Raw genomic sequence first — 24,709 nt, forward strand, 5'->3', positions numbered from 1 at the left:
TGCGTGTTTGCGAATAGGTAACTGCTGTCTTAGGACTTTAAATTACATTTTAGGTTCGCCGAACACGGACTAGCAGTTGAATGCCAGGCCTGTGCTCCGAATCCCAAAAACCTCTAAGGGATACGACATTTGGCGTCATTGTGTGGCCTTTTTTCATGAAAAAGCAAAATGGCCGACTGGAATTTTCTGCCAGGTCGGCAGTAAAGACAGTCTCTCCAATATTTGTTTTTTTCGGAAACAATTAACAAATGCACAAATTGGAAAATATTTTCTTTGTCCGGCTTAATAAAATGTTGATACAGCATCAATGTAAACACCACCCCGACAAAGGTTGTTTAAAAAATTTGTCACATGCCACAAACAGGATTTCGGCAACTGGCTCAACAATAAATATTTACATACTCATTAAACTTTTCACATTAAAATAATACGGCAACAGGAGGAGCAGGTTGTGGTAGAGTCTGGACCTCGAACTAAGCAGTAAACTATACCCAAATAAACAAGGACTGCAGGAGTAAGCTTAAAACTTTTTCGATCTCCCCCGCATCACTAATGTTGCCCAGTTGCCTTTATTCGTGGTCCTGACGCAGGACGTGTGAGCCCTCGGCTTACGTGCGGTGAATGGTAATCGGTGTTCGGCGGAGACGCCTGTAGTTTAAGGTAAAAAGGCTGACAAATTGAAATATATAAGACCAGAAATATAGGCATCCCAAAATTATTACTAAACTTCTTAATTGAAGAGGGAACAAAATCTGAAAATATATTATTTACATATGTATTTTAATTTGAGAACTGTAAGATTTAGAACAGCCAATTTCATAGGGGGCCAAAGCAAACTTAATATTTTGCAATGCCGAGAGGAGGTTTTCGATTTACATTAAACACCAAAAGAAAATTTTTAAGCTTCCAATTTTTCAAATATTATAACATTATTTTTAATTAAGTCAAGGAAGATATCCATTACTCAGCTAAAGAGAGCAAAGAAATGTAGATAGCAGCAAAGCGGGATTGTAAAGCGCCACCTACCCGGTAATGTAGGCGGCAGACAGATTTAAGCTGTTTTGCGATTGTGGGCATGGCAAAACTGTTTTAGTCAATCGATAGGTATAGACGTGAGCAATACATTTCAGTTAAAAATCTGGCACATAGCCTGTATTCGGTTCACTTTTGAGCGCTTTGTAGGTGTGGCACGCTTTTGGGTCAAAGGGTAGGTCTTGACGAGACTAATAAAAAACTGTAGGCGTTTGTTTGTGGGCGTTAGACAAACAAACTTGCACTGCCCAAGAAGCTCAGAAATCTCGTGCCAAATTCCAAGTGTCTAGCTTTCGTACTCTGTGGGATCTTAGCGTTCCTACGGACATGGCTAGATCGACTTGGCTAGAGATCCTCATTAGGAATATATCGAATACAGTATACCCTTTTACTTTTAGAGTAACGGGTATTAAAATGTACACCGTTCATCCGTTCAAGATGATTTTTTGTTCAGTGCTACATCTGGGGATAAAGTTTTTTTTCAAATCTTTAACGTTCATTTAGGTTCTTATTACGTCCCATTTTAATTCAGAAAGTCCAAGTGGGCGGTGGCAAAAGGATAAAGAGGAATTTTAACAAACCACGAAACGAATTTGTCTCCTTCTATCCCCGAAGTTGAGGGCACGAGGGAAAGGCTTCAAGGAAAGAGGAGGGGCAGTCAAAGTTAAACATTTGTATGTTTTGCTTAAAGTTTATTTATACCCTTGCTGAAGGAATAATGATTTCAGTAAACAGACTCCATAAAGTATATGTCGGAGAGGACCGAGCTTGCCCCGGGAACGGAGGTGCCTCATCCTTTTCTGCCATATCAAGTTTAGAGTAGCACTGCAAGTTGCCTGTGTTGTTCTGCTCTTCGCCTTTTCGAGCTGACTAACTCGCAACCCCTCCCGCGCTTTCATTCTCCTTCTCCTCTTTCGTCCTATTCTTTGCTACAACTGTACTAAAAGTAAAACAACTACAGGCGCCATGCACATCTGAATCAAGTTCAAATGATGCTCTCCTTGTATAACAAAATTATCTCTCTCTTTTGGTGCAACGCAATATTGACATGATTTCAAATTCAAATCTTCTTTGTGCAATAATTTCAGTTAAATTCAAAATGATGATATCAATCCACGACATATACATATTATTGATCAGCATTAATAGAATAGTCGACATGGCTGCACATCTCCGTCTGCGTAAACTAGTCCCTCGGATTTAAAGCCATTGGGAAGAATTCTTCACAAAAGTTATATCGGATCGGACAGAAATATTCTATACCAACCGTAGGAATAAAAAAATAGGATTTTAAAACTAGAAAGAATGCAAAAGTCGATGCCATCAACTTACTCTGATACCCTCACTGAGAAACATGTTACGGGTCTTTTCCTAAAATTTTAACACTTTATTACCTTATAAATTTTTAATTAATGGTCCGAATGAATTAATTTATTGGTTGTAGATGGACATTGATTTTTGAAACAAAATCATTTTATAAATTTTTAAACAATATAAAAACAAGAATAAAAGTTTACTTCGGCAAGCCGAAGTTTGTATACCCTTGCAGTTATAAGAAATAATCAACTTTAGTAAATAATTTTTCATATTATTTTCCCACTAATTTCCCATTTGTTCCTATGACAGCTACATGATATAGTCGTCCGATTTTGATAAAATTTAATTCAAAATTCAGAACTAATTAAAAATGTTATTTCTAAGCTAGGAAGGTTATATGTCAAAAAGCACCAAAGCAATAATTTGTTATATTTTATTTTCCAACCAATTTCCCGATCGTTACTATGGCAGCTATATGATACAGTCGTCCGATTTTGATAAAATTTAATTCGAAGCTCAGAAATAATTTAAAAATGTTATTTCCAAGCCTAGAAGGTTATATGTTAAAAAACATCGAAGATATAATTTTTCATATTATTTTACCACTATTTTTTCGATCGTTTATATGGCAGCTATATGATATAGTCGTCCGATTTTTATAAAAATTTAATTCGAATTCAGAACTAATATAAAAATGTTATTTCCAAGCTAAGAAAGTTATATGTTAAAAAACACCGAAGATATAATTTTTTCATATTATTTTACCACTATTTTTCCGATCGTTCATATGGCAGCCATAGGACTATATCATCCTCCGATTTTGATAAACTTTAATTTAAAATTCAAAACTAATTAAAAATTGTTATTTCCAAGCTTAGAAGGTTATATGTTAAAAAACACCGAAGATATAATATTTCTAAATTTTTTCCGCCAAAGTTTCTATGGGAGCTATAAGATATAGTTGTCCGATCCGGCTGGTTCCGACTTATTACTACCTGCAATAAAGAGAAGACTTTTGGGGAAGTTTCAGCCCTCTAGCTTTAAAACTGAGAGACTAGTTTGCGTAGAAACGGACAGACAAACGGACAGACGGACATGGCTAGATCGACTCGTCTAGTGACGCTGATCAAGAATATATATACTTTATGGGGTCGGAAACATCTCCTTCACTGCGTTGCAAACTTCTGCCTGAAATTATCAAAGCTCTGCAAGGGTATAAAAATTTATTGGGAATTTCTTGGCGATAGAGTGGGTGCGGTATCGTGCTAAAAAGTTTTGTTTAAATGAATGGATAGGTATACAAGAAACCAATATATTTTAGTTTAAATATTTGTAGCACAAAAGGTTCAGCATGGTTTTTGGGGGATTGTGGGCGATAGAGTGGGAGTGGCATGTCCGCGTAACAAACTTGCGCTCCCTATGAAACGATCTTTATATGTAGTGGTGAGATCACAGCGTTCACACGGATGGGCGAACATGGCTAGATCGACCCTTTTACTCTGCGAGTAATGGGTATAAAAATAGAAAAACAATGGTTGAATGAAAAATGTTCTAAAAGTATACCGTCAAAAATATATTAAGAAAAGGGTTCTATCATCTAATTGGATTTTAAATGAGCTTTCAATTGATGCCTTTATGTACATAAGTTCGTTTAAATTATGCGTAAATCTAAATTTTTTTGTCAAGATACTAATGCCCACTAGTATAACTTTCATTACAGCTTGCATACCTTCTTAAAAATTTCCGTGTTAATATATAACTTATTTAAGCCAAATATGAAAATATCTTTAAGCTACAAATGCCTGTTACTTGATATCCATAATGCGGAGCATATACAAAGCGATTTCTGCAATCCGTGGCCACTTTTATGCTACGGGTGTGTACTCAGCACGCAAATTAGACTGGGTATCTCAGCTCGAGCAGTTCAGACAACAACCAGGTTCCATTCCAGACGGAGTTTAAGCCGACGTTCATTTCATTATGGAGGACCCATAAATCACTATTTCGTCCATGGCACGGCGTTGCCTGTTACCGTCAAAACGGCTACCAGTTACAACCCACAAGAATACAAACCTCTCACCCTGCATACCCTGACGCGCAATGAATTATGGAAATGAAATTGTTGGCTAAATTCGCAGGCAGACTGCATTTCGCAAGCCACAGGCTGCATAATGACGTATGTTGGGCACAAGGTGCACGCGCTGGCAACTGACTGGCATAAAAATCCGATTTTATTGTGCGGCGTGCACTTTTAAAGACTGCCCCAGGCCAAGGACCAGAACTAGAAGTAGACCGCTACCGTGAGTCCCCAGCCCTGCTGAGAAGCATTTAAAGCTGCGGCGGCTGTCCTTGAGCGAACGGCCTTCAGCTGTGGGCGGCTGTCTGGCGCCGCCCCGCATTTTTTGTTCTGCGTCCACGGTGGCCACACAGCCTACACCAAGAGCCAGCACGTTGATGGCCGGGCACAATTAAGTGCATTTTATGTGTGCTGCAGTAGCTCAAGTATGCTAATGACTACACCCACCTCCACCTCCACCTCCTACCCAACAACACTCAAAACATTACCCGAAGACAACCTTTAAATGTCGTTTTTTCAGAGTCCACTTAAGTTCGGGAAGAACGAAGAACCTGAAAATCCGACAGGGCTTGTTTTAAAAAAGTTAGAGCCCTTAAATACACTTGGAGCCCCGGAACAAATATGTTTTCCACCAATGGAGCATCCGAATAAACCGAAACAGTTGAAAAGGGGCAATACGAATCATGACCACTCAAGCCCATCAAGGATTTTCTAATTCCCAAGCACGAAATGAATTTATAATGTATAATAGTAATGAAAAGTAACGTTTTTGATGCCAAGCCATACAGTTTAAGAACAGTTCAGTCCTGAATTTTCTATTTTTCGTTGCTTTTACTATTTTTCAATGTAAAGCTTTTAAATTAATGGTCTTTTGACTACAGCAAAACAATCAAACCGGTGCTCGCAACAATCGCAATGCACTTCTGTTATAACTTAACAATAAATTTCTCGTTTTTTTCAAATTAGAACCAGTTGTTTGGCGTTAAAATATTATTAAAGCATTAATAAAGCTTTAAAATAATTATTTGGTCAGCAAAATAATACAGTTAAAATAAATTGTTCAATATGTGTAATATATCATCGCGACCATGGCTCATTATTAAATTTGTCTAGATTTAGACCAATGATGCTCGTTGCAGACATAAAACGACAACAAAGTCATATCCAGCAGCCCTTAAACAGTTTTATTAGTCTTTTACTATAAAATAAAATAAAAAATTTAAAACATTTATATATTACGCCTATTCTTAAAGCTACAGTCTTTATGCCAGGCTCCGTCGTCTCATTACCATTTTATAATTCATGAAATCTTATGTTGTTCCCTCATTCGCCAGTTTGAATTGGAACTGGAACTGTGTTTTCGTTTTCCAAAGAATTGGGTGAGGTCATTTATATATTGTTTTCTTTATGTAAATAAACAATTTCTCAAATGGCAGGGGTGATGTCCTTCATTCTTTTACTCCATATTATGCAAAAGGGCAATATGATTTCAGTCAAATGTTTGCAAGGCATAATTTTTCTTTTTATATTTTGGAGCTTAACATTTAATTTGTAAAAGACGCTCCGTCGAGTAAGCAATGTAATAAATTCTAGCTTCCTTTTTTTTCCATCCTATCATTCCATCAAATTGAAATTTAACAGACAAATCAAATACTCGATTTCTATATAAAAAAAAAATTGTAATTGCATTCTAGCCTTAAAGCTAAAGGTCAAGAATTAGCGAAATTAAAAAATGAATTTAAAAGTTTCATAGAATACGAAATACGACTTGAACAGTTGCCTGAAGCCTTACACATAAACTTTATAATACAGAGTAACAGAGTTAAAATAGTTTTCATTTCATTTCAAAATGTTTGGTGCTGAGTAATTATGAAAACTGTAATCTCAGAACCTTCATTATTGTCTCACAGTTTATACCATTGTCATTATTGTCATTTGCATTGATTTTTATTCACCCCAAGTCCTTCGCCCGACGCTACAGGTCTGCCACATGTGGCATTATGCAGAATTATGAAAATGAAGATGCAAACACAGGACTGGAGGCATACAGAGCAGAACTCGGTGGCGTGCGTTTGAGGTATTTGCAGGAATTTCGTTAATGGAATTTGACTCGTGGCACAACCAGGACCTGATTGGATTGCGACCGGAAGGGGAAAACTTTGACAAAGCCTGTCAGACAATAGCTGGGCGATGCGAAAGAGATGAACAAAACAAGTTGTCAATCAGGAGAAAGATATTTCCCAGCCGAGAGTGGAGTCATTCCTATCGCCTCGTGGCGTCCTCAAGGGCGTCTTAAAGTCAATACCAAATTTAATTAATACCCCAGTTGGTAGGGGGACTGCGGAGTGGAGCATACTTAGAGGCGTCGTCACATGATGCCGCAGAACGAATTCGTTAGAGCAGCTGCTACTCTCGCAGGAGACGTGCTGTATTCCGTAGTGTTTTCGTAGGCATTTAAACAATAACGAGGCTTACTGAGAAGCCCCGAGCTATTAGCGTTAGCCAGCTCCAACCAGGTAATAAATCTCAGCCTGTCAGGCGAGCGCCTCCACCAGCAACATGAGCAGCCGAGCATCCGCCCATGAGCTCATGAGTAGCAGCACCACTCGCACCGCCTTGTTTACAGTACTTATAGGGCAATCGCGCAACGACTTTTTACTCGGAGTCTGTGTTCTTTCCGGCCAAATTACCCGCTTTCTAGCTAAAAGCGTTGGTCCGGTGAGCATCCTAGGGAATGAGTTGGAACCAATCTCGAGCTGAAGCACGATTTTAGTCACAGATGCTCCTTCACAAGATAAACTGCGAGTGAGCCAGTATCCATCAAGGAAGGTGGGCGAATAATTACCCAGTCGCTCATCTGCAGAGTTTTATAAATTGGAAACTAAATGAATATTCGGAAAATATTCGGAAATATTTCCTTTGTATAACCTTTTGTATCAGCTTACATACCAATTGCTTCCCAGCCGTTTGTGGAAAATTTCGTTCTGTTGGAGGACTATTTCACAACATAATAAACAATTTTTTTTAACAGTTTTACTTCGCATTTACTTGTTGAGTATATTTAATCAATCAAAAACACCTTTAAACGAGGTAAAAATCTAGTGACGATCGCACCTAAAGCAAACAAAAGTTCTGATATCAACAATTGTGACGAATTACTGTACATTTTCATTTTTTCGTGTATATATAGTAATCGCCTTCGCACACCCTCCTGGTGCGCTTCGTCACTACCTGGAGGGCCGTCCACAGTGATAATTCCAACACAACTTTAGTAAAACCATGTGAAATTTTTAAAGATTGTTGCTGACTTTAGTGATATAAAAAAAAAAACAAGGGAAAACGCTATAGTCTAGTGCCTCGACTATCAGATACCCGTTACTCAGCTTAAGATAGCAAATTGGAAATAAAAATATATAACCAGCAAAGCGATATTTTAGGGCGCCATCTACCGTCTAGTTCAGTAGTGCAGTGCTATGTGGGCGTTAGAATGGGCGTGGCCCATATTTTTTAGGTCAGTCAATAGGTATTGATGAGACAAACAGATTTTCGCGGATTGTGGGCGTTTGAGTGGGCGTGGCACCCCGCTGAAACAAACCATGCGCTGCGCAGGAAGACCAGGTATCTTCATGCCAAGTATGCCTGTTCTAGCTCTTATAGTCTCAGAGATCTCAGCGTTCATACGGACAGACAGACGGACGGACATGGCTAGATCGACTCGGCTAGTGATCCTGATAAAGAATGGCTAGATCGTCTCGTCTAGTGACGCTGATCAAAAATATATACACTCTATGGGGTCGGAAACGTTTCCTTCACTGCGTTTCAAACTTCTGACTGATATCATTATACCCTCGGCAAGGGTATACAAATAATACCAAATTTCTCGTTTGATTTTGCTAATAGGTAGTTATCTTATGTTTGACATTTTTGTACCAGTTACCTGTAGAGAAAAAGTGCATAAAGTACCAAACATATAAAGTACATCAATAGAATATATGTAGCAATGTTAGTCTGTCAGTTCATAAGTACAAAGGCCGATATCTCGGAATCTAGAAGGATTGAATGATGGTATCAGGTATCCCAATTATAGTAGCTCTTAAATAGGTCAACAAAATATACAATTTTGCGAACAATCGCTGTGCTGCTTGCTTGTCTCCATCTTCCTCCTACTCCACTAAACTGAGTAACGAAGTAAACTAATAAATAGGAAGTTTTTATTGAATACTTGTATTTTCCTTGCTTTTGCGAAACTTGACTCTGTCTATTTTTGGAAATTTATCGGTTGACCTTTTCTTTTTTTTCCGAACGACAATAATTCAATACATATCTCTGGCGAGATATAAATGTCAATACGCATTTGTTAGGTGAGGAAAAAGATGTCATGACATACGCTTGCGTGCGTATGTATATCGATATCAATATAGACATAAATATAATAAGGGTGCAAGTTCGTAACCAAATAACTCAAGTTTCTGCGAAGTGCGGGGCGGCTTGCCAATATTTGATACGAACTCGTGTGCAGCACCTTTGCTTTGAACTCTGAACTTTTCAGGACTAAGAGGAGAGGAAACGTTCGTTTTTGATAGGCAAATATTGTCTAAGAATCCGTGGGAACAATTGTACAAAGCATCACCCGGCGACTAGCCATCCTTAGCGATATTTGAGGTGCGCGCACTGCAGCGGTACGGAGCGCGGTGGCACCACCTAGAGAAGTTTGCATGTTATTAAATGGCAGCCCGCACACTGACGCGGAGCGTCTCGATGTGACGCAGCGTTTTTTTTTTTTTTTTTTTTTTGTTACTGGTGGTTTAAAGCATCGAAAGCCAACTCGGAGCTGTGCTAGCTTACCGAAGTCTGGGACTCTAACCCAGTAAAAACTCCACCCCCTCCACGCTTCCCCGGCGGTACTGCTGTTAGGTATTACTTCGCCGGGGGGGAATGCCCTAAGGGCTCTCTAGGATACTATCCTATTGGAATTTTGCAGCCTTTCTGCGATGCGCAGTTTTTTAAGAACTATTGTGGCCATGTTACATACAGCGGACCAATTTACTTCTGATTCAAACATAATTTCCACCAGGTTACAAACGGCTGGCGTCCTCCCAAGCCTTATGCTCAGATCTCGACGTTCATTTTCAAATCTCGGACAGACAAAAAATACGTGCTCTGCGTCTTCATTATCCGACTCGCAGAGTGGGCAGTGCGGATAACGTTCATGCTTAAACCTATTCAAGTAGTATTTAAAGCATCCATGTCCTGTCAGCAGTTGCGTTAAGTAAAATCCACATGTCCTTGCTTCCTTCCCAGCCATCTCTGCAGTTCTGGGATAAGCTTATGCGTCCATCGTCCTTTGCTGCTATTTGCCCACATCTCCTGCCACTTTGCAATGGTGAGTTGTCTGCACCTTTTTCGTAGGGATTCGACAGTTTCGACCCCTGTGCTACCTGTGCGCATACCCACTGACTCCACTGCTAGCAGGTCCATCGGTATTACTCCTGAAATAACTAGTGCCGCGTCATGGGATACCGTGCGGAACGCACAGCAAACCCTCAGGGCACACAGCCTCTGTACGGAAGCACCCTCCTGCAAATAACTCCCATTTTTTGTAGCTCGGGCCCATATGGGAGCAGCATACATCAGCGTCGATGTGACAACGCAAACCAGTAATCTACATCCTGGTTGCCTCGGTCCACGAGTGTTCGCCATAATTCGCGAAATTGCTGCCGCGGTTCTGCCTGCCTTGCCACTAGCGTACGCTAGATGCTCTTTGAAAGAAAGCCGGTGGTCGATCATGACCCCCAAGTATTTTAAGCTTGGGCGAGATTTTATGGTGGCTTCTCCAATTTTAATAGTGGCCGTTTCCACTTTCTGCCTGCTACTTATCAGGACTGCTTCGGTCTTATGAGCTGCCAAGGCGAGACCCTTAGAGTTGAGCCATGCGCTTGCTCGTTTCCCAGCTTCATTGCAGATTCTTTCCGCGTCTGGGAGTTTCTTGGCCGTAACTACTATGGCTACGTCATCCGCGAAACCAATGAGTCGTGCCCCTTCGGGCATCGTGATCCTAAGGATCTCGTCGTATTTGACATTCCACAACAAAGGGCCTAGGACTGATCCTTGGGGGACTCCCCCGATGACCCTGTGAGTCGATTGCCCTGATTCTGTTTCGTACAGGAGCAGGCGACCTTTGAAGTAGCTCGCTATTACTCGCTGTATGTACACTGGGACATTAAGTTTGCTTAGTGCATTTAGTGTGTGGTGCCAGCTAGCGGAGTTGAATGCGTTTTTAACATCCAATGTTGCCGCTATGCAATACTGCTTAGTGCCGTACAACCACCTTTTTCCCTCAATGGCTTTGTCGGCGATCTCACACAGTTTACCAATGGCATCGATTGTAAATAGTCCCTTACGAAAACCATACTGCATCTCAGAGAGGCCGTTGGTTCCGACAAGGGCACCTTCTAGCCGGGAGTGGATTATTCTTTCAAGAATTTTGCCCACCGTATCCAGCATACAGAGTAGCCTATACGAGGAAGGCTCCTCCGCTGCCTTGTCCCCCTTTGGTATGAGTACCAACCGCTGAGTTTTCCAGCGACTAGGGAACACACCTTCTGTTAGGCATGCATTATACATGTCAACATACTGTTTTGTGTTTGCTTTTATGGCTATTTTTAATACTTTATTCGGGATTCCATCAGGTCCCGGTGCCTTATCGTCCTTTACTGTCTTAAGAACCTCAAGGACTTCCTCAGGACTTGTGAGCTTAATGCTTCTCTTGTCTACGATCTGTGCTATACGCGCCATACCCTCTTGCTCAGGGAATAGTGTTTCTACTACCCTTTTTAGGAAGACTGGGCATGTCGGCGACCCTATCTATTTTTTTTAGTATGTTCTTTTAACGGAAGATCGATCTTTCGGCGATGGAAAACTGGCTGTGTTGTCTTTCTTTTAGTTTATATTCATTTTCAAGTTGTATCCCACGCGATGGTTAAAACTTTTATTTAGTCTTTAAACCAATTTAGCTAATTTAGAGTTTAGTCTAAACCTTAACATAAATTTTTAAAAACATGGTTGAAAATTGTTGGAAAAAATATCATAAATGAAGAAAACTGATAAAGAAATTAATACAATTATCATTTTGTATTGTAAGCCCAATGTTTGTGTTATAAGCTTAATTTTCTATATTTTCTTTTATAAAAAAGAACCGTGTTGCTGAACTGAGCTGATGATACCACGGTCGTAGGGAGATTTTTTGGCTATCTCATTATATAATTTTTTATATAATTTTACCACTAATTTTCCGAACGTTCATATGGCAGCTATATGATATAGTCGTCCGATTTTGATAAAATTTAATTTGACACTTCAGAACTAATTAAAAAATGTTATTTTCAAGCTTAGAAGGTTATTTGTTAAAAAAAACACCGAAGATATAATTTTTTAAATATTTTTTTGGCTTCCCCACTCTCCCTAATAAACCCAATATAAAACTACAATTTTTGATCTTTTCATTGGCATTTTTAAGCATTTTCCCTCTCTCCCTTCTGAACGGTAGTCCATTCACATAAAATAGGAAATGGAAGATCGTTCATACAATGTTTAAGAGTTTTTTATTAATCCAGAGTTTTTTATTAATCTACAATATTTTAAGAATGTTGTGTTGAATGTTTATGTCAACCGGACGAAAATTGAAAAATGTATTATCAATTGAACGAGGGGCGGTCCAGGCCGATCCTCTACCGTCCAAAACTTTAAATCGTTTTTCTGAAAAGTTTTTTAGGTCGGTGAACACTGGTCTTCAAAATCTAATGTAGCAATCATACTGAAATTTGGCACACTGTTCCTAAAATTTAATTTCAAAATACATAACAAATCGAATTTTGAGGCTAAAAAATTCAATTTTTAACTTCAAAGTGTTACCAAAAATCTAAAACATTTTAGCTTATTAAAAATTGTATTTTCTTTTTTCAGATCATCTAGTTTTGAGTTTTGCTGTTCACCGCAAAACCTCTTTTCTTGAAGGCGCCTACGGAAATGCAAACGGCTTTACTATTTTTTTTTTTTGAATGTACAAGCATTATTGCTCCCAAAAATTTAATAAGCACAAGTTAGGTTAATAATCATCAGCTTCACTTTTTAAAATTTTGACTTTTACCCTTTCACGGCTCTTTCTCTTAAACCAACTAATATTTAATAAGACCTAATATTCAATATTTATAGTTTTTGCGATACCTTTTGATTGGTGAATCTCTCGTTACATTCGAACCAGCACAGCAGATTTTCATATTATATTATTATCATTATATATTATTTCTTATAGGACTGATATGATTGTAATATAAGTATGAAACAATTTTTTTTAGTTTTGTTGCTCAATTTCTAAAAATAAATATCATTTATCTGTTAACGTTAATCCGCTTAAGGCACCAAAGAGGAAATGGAGATATATTACCTCTTGTTGCTTTAAGTCAGCGCAAGGGTAATTGATATAATTTTGTATATGATATTGATTTGAATTCGGATAATTTTTTCATGGTACGTGAAAATAACAGGCAATATTAAAGGGGTAGTGTTCCGTGTTTTTTCTGTGTACAAAATTTGTATTATTATGTAATCCGTCTTTCCCTTCAATTCCTGTCCATTCTGTCAGCAGGTCCACCTACGAGATACATACTCCTCATGTTCTTCAACTCGAAAGGCAAAGGTCAGTTACTTTTGACTTTGAGAGCTCTTGCGGTTTGAAGATAGGACATTTTATAGTCGGACCACCCGGCTCCCCTGTTTTTAGTCTCCTCTAGCAGGCAATCAAAAGCGACTCCTTTTCCCGCTTTCACCGCACATCACATACATTGCGGCGCATCAACTTCGGGGTCCCCGAGCGGTGCGAGGGAGTGTGTCGTGCTTGCCAATGTCCTTTGAGCCCGCATGAGGTTGCTACGTTTGCAGATTTTACTCCTCATATTGGCTTTTAATTTAACGCGCAAGTGCTGAGCCGCAGAGTCAGCTCCTTTGGCACTCGGCTATCAGCTAAATTATTGTTGGGATCATGCGGCAGGGGCATTATCCGCCAGGCTCTCAGTTTTGTTGCGTCTATGCAAATAAATATATATTTTTGTGTTCCAAGCAATTCTGGCATTTATTTTTTTAAAATTTACATACAAGGTAATGATTATGGTGCAAAGCTGGCTCTTATTTTTGCCGCCTCGCTTTTGTGCCGGTAAATCTACTTTGCCGCCTCGGGGAAATCAGAGCGGATGCCGCACAACAATGTGCGACACAAACTGTCGTGGGTTTATTTTATTACCTTGCAGATACCCACACAAACAACTACTCACGACTCACCCGCGAGGGTACACGTGTATTAAGCGCATTAAACTGAATACACCGCACAGTGATTCAATCTGCGGCATTTTACTTTTCATTATCGTGCCCGACTTGCAAAATTGACAATAATCACTTTTATGTCCCGCTCATGAAGTTATTATAAACTGTACGTGTAGGTGTATGTGTATGTGAACAGTGTACACAGAGCGAAACTTCTGACCTATTTCTAATAGGATTTTTTAAAATACCCTTACATGATTTTATAATTTTGTGAGCTTCATTTAGGCCGTGGCACCAGAAAAAGTATTAGAAAAAGAGCAAGGAGCAATGTGTTGTGATTGACTTTTTTAAATAGGCAAGAGTAATAAAACATATAACCATTTTTAATTTTTTTCCTGAGTGCTGACGTCCTGCCCTGACGGTGCTTGTGCGTTGTATAGTATCCTTTTAAACACATTCCCGTTTAAGCTGTTAATGAAAAGCGAAGGCAATACATGAGCGAGCGGTCTTCTCTTTGCTATACAATTTCAATTATGAAATTTAATTTGCGATGACAACAAAAACCTTCACAAATATGTCTGCCATTTATGAGGTTAATGATTCACGTTCAACACCCACACATAAATTACGAATCTGCGGCATTAAATAATTAATTTAAACCACCAAACCATTAAAGGCCCACAAATAAAGTCAGAAAGTTGAATAGTCAATAAATTACGCTTTCATAAATCATTTCAGGTAAAGTTATTAAGAAGTAGTGTCTGTCGGGGACCATAAAAATATTTATAATTTCCGGGTCGAGTTTGTTCAAATTATTATTACCCCGTTCATCAGCTTAGCAATTAAATTTACAAACTTAACATTTGGGGTGTAAAAAACCTCAAATTTACAAAAAACAAACTCTTGCGTTTTTTTAGGTCCAAATGAGTATCAGTGAGTGAAAAATCTCTTCAATACCAATAAGTGTCATTCTATTTCCAAAATTCGAGCTGCCCCTATCATGTAAGCATTGTGAGCTCAGCATTGTGTAAGGAATATACGACAAATATTTCAGTAGTAGTGTGTATTAAATCAGTTGAGTACATTCCTTATAAAATAATTACACTTTGGAACGTTTTTAAGTGTGCAATTCGAAAAAAAGAGCAGTGTGTGTGTAAAAGGAAAATAAAAAATACATCTATATGTACATGATAAACAAAACAGACTTAATTGACTATTATCACAAGTTTAAACTAATCTTAACTTATAGGAATTATATATTTTTATATATATTTATGTACTTTTAGAACACAGTTGGCGTTACTGAACATATGGGCCTTATTTGGGTAACATTATTGATTTGCCTGAAGTTTCTTATACCCTTGTAGAGGGTTTGCAATGATTGAAAAATAAATTGTAAAAAATTATATCTTTGGTGTTTTCCAACATACAAAATCCTACGCTTGGAAAAATACTTTTTTATTTAGTTTTGCATTTCGATTTTAATTTTATTACTCTAACAAATAACTACGAACTGAAAATTGGTGGGTAAATATATGAAACAAATTATATAATTATCTAATTATAATTATAAATTATCTTATAATATTGAGAATATTATTTTTTACATTTTTAAGAATTATGAATAAATGTAAACAAAATCGGACAACTCTAACATATAGCCTTTAAAGAAACGGTCAAAGAAATAATAATACTCCTAGAGTAAAGAGGTATTCTACATACGAGGTGTGTTCAAAAAGTAAGGTGACTTTTCAAATTTCGCAGGCAACATATTTTTGATTATCGATTTTTTTGTTTTGTTATGTTGGTACACTCTTCCCTAACATCTGTACCAAGGGTCAATTGAATCCCCTTTTTTGTTTAGTTGTGAGAGGCGTAAAGGTAACAAGTTTTTTTTAAATATGGAACTTTAGCAGTTGCCTTTCTTAAGTCCCAGACTTCAACTTATGGTTCTACACTTTGTTTTAAAAAATAAATCAACTTCGGTACGTCTCACTATCAATTCGTACATTAGCTCACCAAATGTAGTAACAAAACCAAATATATTTGAGGCAGGTTTAATTCATAGCATAGCCCGACGTATTTGTGCACGAAAAATGTATTGTAGCCAAAGGTAAACAAGCTTCCAAAGCCTCTGAACTAGGATTTCAGAAACCATTTAATAAAACTGGAACCAACCGTAATAAATTTATTTGTAATTATAAAGTAAGCCTGATCCTGCCCCGGCCAGTGATCCTGATCAATAATCAATGGTGCCGAACTACTACTTTCGGCGCACCTATAACCTTGTATTTCAGGTGCGCTTTTTTCTATAATACAAGTATTATAAAATTTGGAAACTAAAATTAATGTTTTTTTACTCGTTTATCTCTTAAAAATGGTTTCTTAAAATTAAAAACCAAAAAGGAAGCGCATTTTTCTTAAATTGTTAAGTACTTTGTTTAAATTTTACCGCTTTTTGATTTAGCCACGGAGTCAAAATGATAGGCGTCGAAATGGTCACGAAGAAGGAGTGAAATGTGAGCCGGAGATTATCGTAATACAAAAACCAAGAGCTATTTTGGCTATTATTCTTTTCTTTTGGGCGAAAGTATTCCCCATTAAGAGTTTAGCCTGGTGCAAGGAATTCGTGCACCGCACCACAAAAGCGAAAAAACGAATTCACCTTCCTTTAACAACTATTTTCAATTGTCAGGTCCGTCCTTTCCGCCTCCCTTACTGTGTTGCAACTTTTGGATGAAGCCATAATACACTCTAAAGGGTATACATATAAATAGGTCTTGCCCAGAAGGCTGCCAAGCGGACGACCAGTGATTACTTTTCCGTTTATTTCCAGTCTTCCGTAGGCTTGTGTACGGATGTGTAGTTCATTCATGAAAAGCGACTCGGGAAGGAGGACTAGCCAGAATCACGTAGCAGACGTCGGCAGCCCAAGTCCAAAGCACGTGCCAACTTCTGCCGCCCTCCGCAGTGGGCAGAAACAGCAGCCGTTTCCTCGGCGAATTTCCCAAACAAAACCAGGAAAATGTCCCACTATTTAGCACGAGAGAGCGGTTCGCAACTCGGAGAGCAAATTGAGATGATGCCGACTACGAAGTCGCCGCTGCTGTTTTCCACTGGCTTTTCTGACTCAATGGACCTGTATGGAAAATTCTCACAGTCAGTTTGTTTTGAAATTTTGCCCCGTTGCGTTCGTGTCCAGAGCGTTCTCCTTCCCAGCCAAAGTACTCGAACAGAATAAATAGGTCCAGTAATTAAATGTGAAAAAATAAAACCTTAAAAGTTACCGAAAGTCATCCAACTTTAATGTCTTGCCTAGATAAATTAAATATTAATATTAAAAATAAATATGAAATCAAGTGTACGAAATAGCAAACCATACAAGTAAACCCTCGAAATGTACAAGTTCTGAAAAATAACTATTGGCGTTGCAAAACGCCTGCAATATGCGGGCTTCAGCTGAAGTTGTTATTACAAAAGCCGTAAAATTATATGTGCAGTTGTGGCTCATTTAAAGCTCAAAATGTGGAGTAACGAGGAAACCATCATGAGTGTGTTGATAATAATCAAGAAAAATTGTATGTGTTGATAATGAAAAACTAATATTTTTGTGCACCACTTTGCAACTCACAAAAATCTGTAGATCAGGACCAAGTATAGTAAGTAAGACGAATATATGTTTGTTGGAAGAACAAATAATTGCTATTAATCCTTCATCTAGTATCTAGCCATTTCTCTTAAATCACAGTTTTGTGAGGTAATTGCAAACAACAATTTCACCGCGTTAGTGGTATTTAATTTTTAATAATGTCAAGAATCGATTTTTTTTGCCTTTATGTGAGCACAAATTGTTGGTACACTTTAAAAATAAAAAAACAATTTAATTTTGATAGTGGCCCTTACCTTTTACTGTTTCCATGCACTATACTAGGTACTGTCCAATGATAAATGTTATCCGATAATATATTATTAATTTATTTGTATTGACTCAAAAATGTAAAACAGTTTTTTGTCTCTCGGGAAATTTTTTCTTACCGTTTTAGTAAGTGTTTTTATTTTGCCCTGGGACACAGATTTACGGTTGTTTGGCTTCTAACAAAATATTTATAAGTTCTAGTGAGTACGGCAACAAGTTTTCAAATTTGTCATACACTGAGGTTCATATTGGATAGAATTAAGATCGAAGAGACGTTTTTAAAGGACCGACGAACTGAAAAATAATCTTATTGATTATGGTTAATAGCCATATTACATATTAAGAATGATCAAAAGTAGAAAAAAAAGAAAAAAAGAAATAATCAAGCAACCAAGCTTACTACAAGGAACTAGAATTGAGGAAAATCAGATAAGGAAAAGGCTATCTTTGATTACGTAATTAAAAATATTTTATTTTTATTTTTATCTGGGCTGCCTGTTTAAACCTCCGTCGATTTGCAATGAAAAGAAAACAGCATTAGAGTGTGTAAAAAGGTAAATCCAAGGAATGTGCGGCAGTCAGGAAAAGGAACGTAATGTCATATATCCGCATTTCTCCCTGTTTCGCACCCTTTCTTGGTTTCAGGGATCTAACCCCACCTCGCACATGATTACTCACATGTCAGCAGAAAAAGAAGATTTATTACCAAGAAACCTAAGCCAAATGTTGCCGTTTCTCTTTATTTTGGCTACCTTTTGTTTCTACCTTTCACCTACCTTTTTCATTTGTGCCATTCTTGTCTTGGGGTCTGTCGGGAAATTAAACTATTAAGCTTTTTGCTTTTCGCTGCTGCTGATGTGCGTAAAGTTTTAATGAAACATAAAGGACACGCTGGAAATATGCCGGCCACAGGCCAGATCCTGCTATCAGACCAGCTGTCATTAAGATGGAGCGAAAGTCATTTTCGGTGCGGTTCGTAGATAAATACGCAAAGATAAGTGGACCGCCCGTAAAAGTTTAGTGGACCGAACAAACATAAACTGCCGCTGATTACCTGGAGGTAATTTGGTTCTTTGTCGCCCTTCTGCCACTAAGGTGTTTAAGCCGCTCTCGAGGGTCTGTCAGCAACAGGCACAGAAGTTGTGATACTTCAGGGTAATTGTAAGCCATTGCGTTGCCGTGAAAAATGCACACTATTCAGAGCGAAAGGCACAAAACCCAAGAGCTTTGGCATTGCCTAAGGTTAGCCGCAAATCAAAATGCGCCGATAAGCAGCTAATATAACTATTAAATATGAGTCATTTTATTTCATTGAGTGATTTCAATGCATTTATACATGTCCCATAAAAAAGTACTTTTCCCTCTTCAATGGTTTAATTAAGCTTGTGGCTTTAATTCGGTTGATTTTATTGCTGGGTTGATTTTCGTACCATGACTCTCTAAAATTCTTTTTATTCAAAAACAACAGACGACGCGCAAAATCAATTTGGTTGAGAAATCCGGGCCTCTCTTATGGCATTTGATCAGTGCCGGTACTAGATACAAACGTAAAAAGACTCAATCAACATAGTCTTTATTTTGCTCGGGCATCAAATCGCTTAAATATTTTGACCACTCCATCATTGTCTTCATGCTTTATTTAGTACTAGCATACATCTTTCTCCGGCCTGATACCATTTTCAGTTTATTTTCTCATGTGGATTTATAGATTTTCTACAACCCAACCATAAAATAAAAGCCAATCGCGTTTCGCACCCGTTTTTAACCGTTTTCAATCAGCTTTCCATTTGTCTTATAAATTAACTAAGCCGCACGTTATAAGTTTATTCTACAAACTAAACAATATACACCTAATGTTTTGTCTTGGAGATGAAAGATATTCCAACACTTTAGAAAAATAGATGGCGTACCCCAGTCAGATAGTCTGCCAATCACACCATCCACAAGAGCTTATTCCCTTGAAAATTTGTTTAATGTTAAAAATGTGTGCTTGGTCCGCAACTTTAACACCCAAAACAAGAAGATTTTTGGCTCTGGTAATTAATCGTTGTGCCCGTTGACTTTGAGCATCGGATGAAAAATTCCTATGCCAAATCGGCATTCGAAAAATGTTTGCTTCCTTTCTGCCTTACCATTTAATTGGCTGCTGTGCAAATTGCTCACAAGCAATCAAGTATCAACAATCAACAAATATTATTCAGTTGGTGCGACCTCCCAGCCATTTCGCGTGATTTGTCATTTTCCAGCTCACATTTATTCAGCATCCGACGGTGCTCATTTTGCATATATTTAAATGTATTTCCCATTACAATCTATTGAGCTTCCGCTTGACCATCACAAATTTATTTTATTTTATTTACCTTTTAACCCGCATAAATTTGTTGTTGGATCCGTGCAAATATGCAAAGTGATTGACAGCACAATTAAGATGCCGCAAGCAAGAGTTGAGGTAACGAGGGGGAAAGTTGAAGCTGCAACCTTATATGGCTGCCTAGTTACAATTTCATTCTCTTGAAGCAGAGAAACAATGCGAGTCGCAGAAGACAAAGGCAGTTAAAATATTGCACAAACGTGCTCAAATTTAAATCCAGTCAGTCCAGTCAAAGATGATAACTTTTAAAATTGTGACTTGCGTACCTACTACAGTCTAACTTCCAAGACTTAAAGCTCTAGCTGCCAAGTCAAATAGTAAAGTTGCAGACACTAAAAATGTGTGACAAGTAAAACGGTTTTACCTATTTCACGACCTTTTTGTTTCTTATAAAGTTTTGGGAACTCACATTACTAGCAAAACAGGTTAGGGCGCAATCGTTACATTCGCATACATTAATGACAAAAATGACAAAGCATTAGACCAATTTACAAATTACAATTACATTTTTAAGTCGCATAAGTTATAGAAAGCACAGAACGAATCATCTCTAACCAAAGAAAAGTACTTGTCTTCTGTAAGCCAAAGAAAAGGCTCCGCATTTGTGGTCAAATATTCTAAATTTTCTGTCACTCCGTAAAGGGTGAAATATAAACTCAAGAGTCAAGGCGAGCTCCCAGAAAATATTGAGAAATGGGTGCCACCAACAGCAAGCCGCAGACTGTGCAGATGTCCAATCCGATGCCATTCGAGATTACTCGGGATGTGGTGCACAGGATCGACCAGGCCACCACCAGAACTCCCAAACTGGGGACTACCATCTGCGAGAAATGTAGTCAGAGGCCCGCAGCAGAAGCTGCTTCCGATCCTCCCACTACCGTGGAACACAAGACGAACGAAGTGCAGGATATGCATCCACTGAAAGTAGCCAAGTCCTGGAAAAGGCGCTCCTTTGAGGTCGAGGAGACTGAGTTTAAGAAATCCGTGCAGCGAGTTCAAGGTCTCTTTGGAAAGCCCGTAAAGTGGGCCAAGGACTGTCAAGGCGAGATCGGAAAGTTTGAGGAGGAACTGATACACTGCTATCAACGGTACCCCAACGAACCTCTGCAGTGCTCAAATTTGGCCAGACAGTATCATCGCTTCGTGTTCGCCCGGCAGGTCGATGAGATTTCCAAAATGAGGGGACTCCGTGCCCCAGCTGACCCCAAGTCACCGTCGAATGTTGGGAAAGCAGGCAAGAACAACCAACCCACCTAAAGATACGGCGCCAGCTTCCAGACCGAACCCACTCTGATTCTTAAGTCACTAAGTTCGACTAGCTTCCATTACCCTCCATTGGCACCAGAAACAGAAGGCTAGTGTTGCCAATTAAATCCAACTGACGGCTTTTTAAATAAAATGAAATTGTATTTAGCAAGCACAATTCTGCTGAATCTATTCGCTGAAGCGTTTTATTTGGCTTATTTTGTTCTTTTATTAGCCTTGGATGATTGCCAGCAAACAAAAGTCGTCAAACAAATGAATGACAACATGAAAGGCAGGAAAGCCTGAAAGTGGAATATGCATAGACGAAAAACAAAAAACGCAATGCCCTCTCCACCCACCTGCTCATCCTACTAACGACTGTGCCCCCATGGCGAATACGCGATGTGTCGCTTGCAGCTTTTCACACCCGCCCTGCCCAGCAGTATGAGCGCATCGTAGGAAAATGGTCTGCCAAGTGCGTCCCAGAGGGAGCAAGGAAAGCAGGGTGGCTCTGGGCAGGTAGGTCTTTCGAGGTGAAGGAAAACCGACCACAAGACATACACGCCAAGTAAACGGCTGCCTTGAACTACTTCGCGACACAATGTCTAGCCGAACGTGCACTAGTGCAACTTACTTCTGCCAAACAAGTGATTTGAACCCTGTGCGTTTGGGTTTTCGCACTGTCTGCATTCTCAAAAACATTTATGAGTAACAAATTCTTATAGTGTAATTCGGCGTCTTCAATGTAAAACGTTAAAGGCTTTACTCATTTTTCAATATCCATTCGAACTCACAGTATTTTAGGGAAATTTAAATATGTTGTATACTTTAAATAATGGTATGATTATGGTTGTCGATCCACCTTACTACAGCGTTCTCCCTTGTTTTTTGCAGTGTTCTAGCTCCCACAGTGCATAAAGCACATCCAATATTAAAACATTCTACAGTATGGAGGCAGGGTACGGCCTTATATCAAATTCCATCTTCTTTTTCTTTGGTTTTTTGGCTTTGTTTTATACTCTTAGCTTCGCTCACGTAGTAATGCGTTCTCACACATCCAGCCATAAATCTGCACCATAAATGTTTACAAACTAGATCCAAGGACAAAAAGTCAATGGAAATGAAAACCTTCATATATCTCCTTTACATCAAAATATCAAACTGCGTGCAATATCAAGGGAATATTAAATAATAATTTCCGGCACAATCTGATTCGCTAGCCAAGGACCATGGGATTTTCATTATCAGCATCACAAGTCAATTTTAGTAAGAAATGTGTGATAAAGCATGTATATTGTTGATCAGCATCACCGGAAGAGTCGATCTAGCTAGTTACGTCTCTCCGTCTCTCAGTCTCATAGCTATCGAAATGAAACTTTCCCAAAAGTCTTATTTCTTTTGCAGGTAGTGTATAACCAGCTCGGCTATACAATTATATTGTTTAAAAAAACAAGGAAGTGCGATATAGTCGGATGTCTCGACTATCAGATACGCGTTACTCTGCTCAAAAAAGCAAAAAAACAAATGGAGATTAATAAGCAGGAAAGCTAAATAGTACAGTACGCCATCTACCGTTTAAGCATTTTGGCAATTTGTGGAGTTTGTTTCAAGTTTGTTTCAGCATGGTGCCGCGCCCAATTTAACGCCCACAAACGACCATTGCACTAGAAATCGTGTAGCGCTCACATTTTGTAATATCTTGGAACATTTTAATAAGGTTGTGTTATTATCATCACTACATCTAGGATTAAGTATATTAATTATTTGTGTATCTTATTTCGAAGATTGCTGTTCGGATTATGCCAGTATAGAACTAGTTGCTTTAAGAACGTCAAAATCAAAAGGTTCTTTAAGTATACTAGTGCAGATATAGCGTTGTTAGTTTGATTTGATTTTACTTGATTTCACATTTATTTTCGTTTGTGCGCAGAGTGTTTTGAATATTTTTTCCAAACTAAGCGAGAAACCAACTTTTCCGACGCGATGCACTCTTTAGGCTTTTTTACTTATTTGCCGGACAGAATTATGACCAAGCATATATCTCCCACTTTATGTTTATGGTTGGGCAGAAGCTCCAATTCTTCATTGCTCCATATCAAAAAGCTTGCAACGCCGTTAAAGCGTACAAGCTATTAGAAAAAAGCGAGAGACGCAGCAAAAATGTAATAAACGAACTTTTATTTATGCGCACTTCCGCAAACAACCACAAAAGGCCACACGACATCACCAAAACAGGAAAGCCATAGGTTCACACAACAGCTCCAAGTTTAATTTTCATTCCCTGACGGCACTGACGGCAAAATTAGTATTTTATATTTTTTAAAACTTAATACCCTCAAAATAATTATTTTTTAATAGTAGTTTAGATGTGTATTTGTAACTCATGTTGCTAAAAGAACGGATAAAAAAATAGTATTAGATATCAAAAATTTATAAAAACTGATACGGAAATTTAATAGCACTGTATGATAAGTTATCATTAATGACAGTATACGTTTAAAATAACGTAAAATTTAATTCATAGTTGTAAAGTATACTATTAAAAAAAACCCTATAATAGCAGTTTAACCAAAATCTTGTAAATGAACACCTATTAAGTCCACATATTCTGATCAGGATCGAGTGCCGAGTTCATTTAGTCAAATCCATCTAGCGGTCAGTCCGTCTGTTCCCTTAAGCGCTGCAATCTCGGAACTATAAGAAATAGAGAGTTGAGGAAAAGAGGAACCTGAAATACATATATCGATTTCGTCAATACCTATCGACTGACACAAAAGAAATTGCCACTACTACAAACCGCCTAAAACTGTGGCGCCTACGGTTTAAGTGCTACAATAATGACTTTGACTTTGCCTCCCCAATCTATCTGCCGCCCCATTACCATATATTGAAATCGCTTGTACGTGGCTTTTCAATCTCCTTTTGATGATTGTGCGTCTCCATTTTCCTATTGATCTTTTTAGCTGGGTAGCGGGTATCCGATAGCGTTCTTCTTGTTCTTTATTAAGGGGGAGCCTGCTTTAGACGCTTCAAATTTGTGCAGACAAACTCTCTAAAATTTTTGAAACAAAATCAATATTTCTTTTGTAACTACAGGAGAAATAGTGAGCTAGCGTCGAGAAGGCACTTAGCGCCCGAAAATGTTTGACGTGCGATTTCTCGGTTTTTCACTGTTACGATATTTTCTAGTTGGCAAAAAAATATAAGCACGAAAGAACGCTACAGTCGAGTGCCTCGACTATCAGATACCCGTTACTCAGCTTCAGGGAGCAATATAGAAATGGAGATATACATATAAGCAGCAAAGAAATATTGTAATGCGCCACCTGCCGGCTACTATGGTATATTTTATGTGGGCGGCAGACAGTTTTAAGAGTTTTAGCCGCTTGGGGGCGTTAGAGTGGGCGTGGCAGACATTTTTTAGGCCAATCGAAAG

At 38.4% G+C, this 24,709-nt stretch overlaps 2 protein-coding genes across 5 annotated transcripts in view; both read left to right on the forward strand.

Annotated features, from left to right (window-relative positions):
- The window catches only part of LOC108032927 (D(3) dopamine receptor), a 148,919-nt gene that overhangs the window by 92,343 nt on the left and 31,867 nt on the right, over positions 1–24,709 (forward strand). The window contains exon 1 of one of the 4 annotated variants that reach the window (XM_017106997.3): positions 16,890–16,986. The exons of 2 other annotated variants lie outside the window; for them this stretch is intronic. The gene's annotated coding sequence lies outside the window, so the exon portion shown is untranslated. Of the gene's footprint in view, positions 1–16,889; positions 17,401–24,709 lie in introns of those variants that run through there. One more of the 4 variants, XM_017106996.3, reaches the window with a different exon arrangement.
- On the forward strand, positions 20,571–21,465 carry LOC108032928 (uncharacterized). Its single transcript, XM_017106998.3, has one exon. It carries the CDS (start codon positions 20,722–20,724, stop codon positions 21,283–21,285), a length of 564 nt encoding a protein of 187 aa, XP_016962487.1. The 5' UTR covers positions 20,571–20,721; the 3' UTR covers positions 21,286–21,465.

The sequence above is a fragment of the Drosophila biarmipes genome, chromosome 3R (genome assembly GCF_025231255.1).
Source record: "Drosophila biarmipes strain raj3 chromosome 3R, RU_DBia_V1.1, whole genome shotgun sequence".
Taxonomy (NCBI): Eukaryota; Metazoa; Arthropoda; class Insecta; order Diptera; family Drosophilidae; genus Drosophila; species Drosophila biarmipes.